The sequence below is a fragment of the Bremia lactucae genome, linkage group LG5 (assembly GCF_004359215.1).
Source record: "Bremia lactucae strain SF5 linkage group LG5, whole genome shotgun sequence".
In the NCBI taxonomy this organism is placed as follows: domain Eukaryota; phylum Oomycota; class Peronosporomycetes; order Peronosporales; family Peronosporaceae; genus Bremia; species Bremia lactucae.
In genome coordinates, this window is record NC_090614.1 from 3387514 (window position 1) to 3391788 (window position 4275).

The 4275-nt window shown below is 39.8% G+C and overlaps 1 protein-coding gene across 1 annotated transcript; it reads left to right on the forward strand.

Moving 5' to 3' along the window:
* Positions 1 to 2489: 2489 nt before the first annotated feature.
* CCR75_001042 (uncharacterized protein) lies at positions 2490 to 3409 on the forward strand (the record flags this gene model as incomplete). The annotated part of the gene is made up of 2 exons (XM_067959147.1): positions 2490 to 2592; positions 2619 to 3409. The coding sequence occupies 2 exons, from the start codon at positions 2490 to 2492 to the stop codon at positions 3407 to 3409; spliced, it is 894 nt and encodes a 297-aa protein (XP_067821151.1).
* Between the last annotated feature and the right edge of the window lie 866 nt (positions 3410 to 4275).

A 4275-nucleotide genomic window follows, 5' to 3' on the forward strand; every position in this document is an offset into this window, starting at 1 on the left:
ACCAGAGTTCTTAGTGTGTTGGGTGAGGTCGCTTGCGCGCCCACCACAACTACCTCACTGCACGCAAGAGAAGCAGGTGCAAACCGCTTCCTCGCTGTGTTAGGGTGTGTGCTTAAGTAGAGCGTGGTCGCATTACGACGTGCCCGCCTACAATTGATATATTTAGCTTTTAACGTAACGATCTTCCTTTAACCACTGAACTTATTAGATTAATATCTAACTACGTATCGCGCCTCCTTGCGCACCGCACAACTGTATCTTATAACGATTGGCGGGGGTGATTTAGACTTAAATCAACAAATCAATAGAGATAATGTCTTATTGCATTAAAATTATCCCAATTTGGAAATATTGGAACTGTTACGTCAAAATTAATAGAGATGATAATTTTGTATTTATTTATTTATTTCTTCTTATAGCAACTAGAATTTATCATCGCTCTCGTAGGAAATAATGCTTATTATCCGCTCATAAGAAATCATACTTATGTAACCGGACACCCCGTTTCAGGTTTATTTGCGACATTCCCGTCACAGCAACAATTTGAGGAGGATGCAGGCGGCTTATTACCATTTAGCAAAGTCTGCCGAATTTGTGTTCCACATTCGGCAGCCGTAAGGCTTAAGGTGATACATACGCAATTACAATCCTCCCTCTGTTAACTTGTAGCCTTTTTTTTCCTATAGGTAATTATACGTTATTAGTTACCGGATTACAGTAAGATTATTAGTTAGCTACCATAAATCGACCACGGTGGACGTCAAATCATATAAGTCAGCGGGGGTTAAATATTATAAATGACATTTCACCAATGGTTTAAATTTTATTTAACTAAAAACCCTAAACATACCAATATTTTCTCATCTTTTTGCAATATTTTTATCAAATCTAAACCTGGAAAACGTTTATACATAACCAAAAAAGACCTACCTATTATTACATTGTGAGTAATCGGTAGCCAGAAATTTTTATTAATATAAGTTATAAGCCGGTTTACGGTTATATGTTTTCTGGGATACGTTATCAGAGGGAGGGCTGTATACGTAGGTTTTGGCGACATTAATGACGTGAGTGAAGCAACAGCATCACTGCAGACGAGGCCACCAAGCATAAGGAAATTGTGGCTTGCTTGCGCTCGTGGTAGATACAAAAAAACGCACTAAGATTCGATTATTTGCAAGGTAAGCATGCAAGTTGGTAGAAGTTATGTAAAACAAATTTATCCTTAGCTTGACCTCCGAAGACTAAGTAGCAGGCATGCGCAAGAGCGCACCTCCGACCGTTGTCGCTTTTTTCCACTTCAAATTCTCCCTTGTGCTCGATTTGCAGCTCTTTCTTTTTGCTTTTTTATGACTTGCCGGGCGCTCTTGTTTTTTCTCACCTGTTAAAGCAGTACATCTCAACATGTGTCCAGGGGCAGTCACACCCATTACACTACTCTCATGTAGATAATGAAGGTGTGTAGCTATAGCAATTCCTTAATGTAATATCGGACGGGTGGTGTTTCAAAGGCCAAAAGGGCGATATAAAGACGATTGTACGGGAATAATTGTTGATTTTTGGATGAGGGTGGTCTATTGAATAAAACGTGCACCTACGCAACTTATGGCAAGCACATAGACATGAACTCGACGGTACTTTGACATGCTGAACCCCAGAAGGACTGAATGTCTCCCTATCTAAGGGTGCAGCTTGCTTCGTTGTCTTTTCATTATGGCACGACACGCTCTATGTAACAAGCTAAGCCTCGATTAATATTCAGCTTTCTCGGAACTTATGCGCCATGAAGGCAGATGTGGTGGCAAGGCTAAAGCAAACGAGCTTGTAGTGAAAATATCGGAAAAGTCACGTGCACTTTGAGAACAATTGCGTTTGCTTTCAGCCATGAACGACAAGATGTTCAAATCCTTTCTTTTTTTCAAAAAAAACAGCAATGGATCAGATAAACACTGATTTATCGCATGCCCTCAAAAGTACAAGAAGCGGCACTCACGTACGATCTGCATTCTGGTTGTGATTATAACTGGCATTGCAAAGTTTATTTTTCAATTTCCTGCCAAGAAGTTCCCAGCGACGTTACACCATGAGCGTCAAGCCCATGCTTTTGATCTCGCTCTTCTGTCTCGTTCTGCATCTAAGCTGTCATATGGTAACATGCGTGCAAGTGGCTGCTTCCAATAAAACTCCATTTATCCGCAAAAACTCCCACCAAACCTTGCACCAAGGCCCTCGTATCGTCGAGGAAAGGACGATTCCCACAAATTCGCTTGTTGCTATTAAAAATAAGGTGCTTTCGCTTGATGCGATTGCCGGCAAGTTGGCTAAAATTACAAAAACGCATCTAGATAAATTAGCTACCGCTGAAACAGATTCAATTTCGATATTTACTCCGACCGTTCGACTCAGAAATGTGAACAGTGTCAAGAGAGCCACGGAATCTTTCAAGCCGTATGTCAAAGAAAGACTCCTGAATCATTCGCCCAACTACGATGCATTTCTGCAATGGTGGAGTGCCATCGAGCATAGCTTCCCTGGTGATCCAGCAAAAGCTATTGCAATCATCGCCATTGTACTCAGCGATGAACTTGGACCGTACGATGCCATTCGTGTTTTGAAAGAATTACCGCACGAAGTCTCGGAAGTGGCAACGACTTCAATTGTTACAATTCTTCACTATTGGCGGTTTAAAAATCTGCAATTGTCAGATCTGTTGTCACGTGCAAACTTTATGTGGAACAATAACCTTCGAAATGTTATTAAAACGTTTCAGGATCCCGCGTTCCTTGTGTGTTTCAAGTACGCTACCGAAGGGGATCGTCGCAACGAAAATACAGCATTTCTTTCGCTCAAAGAGATTTTCAAAGCCAACCATCTTGACAATCAAATCGAGGATATCATCGCTGCTGGTCAAAGCGCATTGATTCGAGGAGAGATTGAAGAAAAGAGTGGACTACCTGATGTACTCGAGTATCTCGAGTCTCAAATAGCAAAAGAAATGTCTCCAAAATTAATTATTGGAGAATTTGATATTCAAAAGCCGAGTGAAAACACGCTTCGTGATGTATTTCGAAAACTTGAAATTGCATGTTCAATTCACAAAATGGACGCGTCGAAAGCCACGTGGCTGTTGGAACAATTATCCGGCTCGTCTTACGAATATAAACTTTTTACTATAATGCATTGGTGGCTAACGTACGATGATGATGCAACATTACCTAATGCCGTTTTGAATGAACTACGCGTGCATCTGCGCAAGTCTACACGATCCGCAATGAACCGTGTACGTGACGATTCTCAACAGCTGCTACTAGGTGATAACACTGCTGCATTGAATGATAAATTCGGTCTAAAGTCCATTTACCACGAGTGGAAAGCCTTTATGAAAGTAGCTTTACAAGATGACGTCTAAACCGGAAATAATGCTATCGTAGTTCATTGCTGAAGCCAATTTTGTAACGACAAGCGATCAATTGATCAATACTGGCCTCTCTTCTTACACGATAAATGTGATCGTATCGTGCTCTTGCTTCGAGTAAAGGGCAGGCTATGAGGGCATTGAAATTTTAAAAATATTATTCAAAATTGGTACGTGAATGACAGCTACTAATCGTTCGTTCTGACCAATGTGAACCTTGTTCAGGGAACACAATTTATCGTCGGCTTATCGTCAAGGTGGTGTTTTAATAAGGAACAACATTGTTGAGGACTGATCTATAGTTACTACATTATTGGGCGTCTTTCAAAAGGACCTAGGTCAATTTTATATGAATCTATTGCATGCTGCCAATCAAAGGGCCGTTAACAATTTGATTTTGTTTATAATTTGCGAATAATTAGTTTTTTAAATATTATCAAATTGAAAACATACCGAAATACATAACATACGGTTGTAGCGAATGTCCAGTTACATAATATTAGTTCCTGTAGGATGCATAATAATATTGTTATGAACAGAAAATAATTACAAAATTATTACATTGTACAATCTCTGCTTAATGTTTCCAATACAGTAGAACCCCTCTAAAGTAATACTCTTAGGACCGAAAAGTAATATTACTTTATGCGTTTTATTACTTTAGATGCCAACCTCTTCTCTCCAGAAAATTTTCGTTTAGGAAGCTCAATGTGCAGCTGACGCATTACCTAACCCTAACCCTCGACGTGAAGCTTCAACTTTGACACTTTAACTAAACTAAAATATTTATAAGAAGTACAGAGCGGGAACGGCAAATCTAAACGTCTAAGCAAGAACTGCAAACTTAACACAAAAAATGG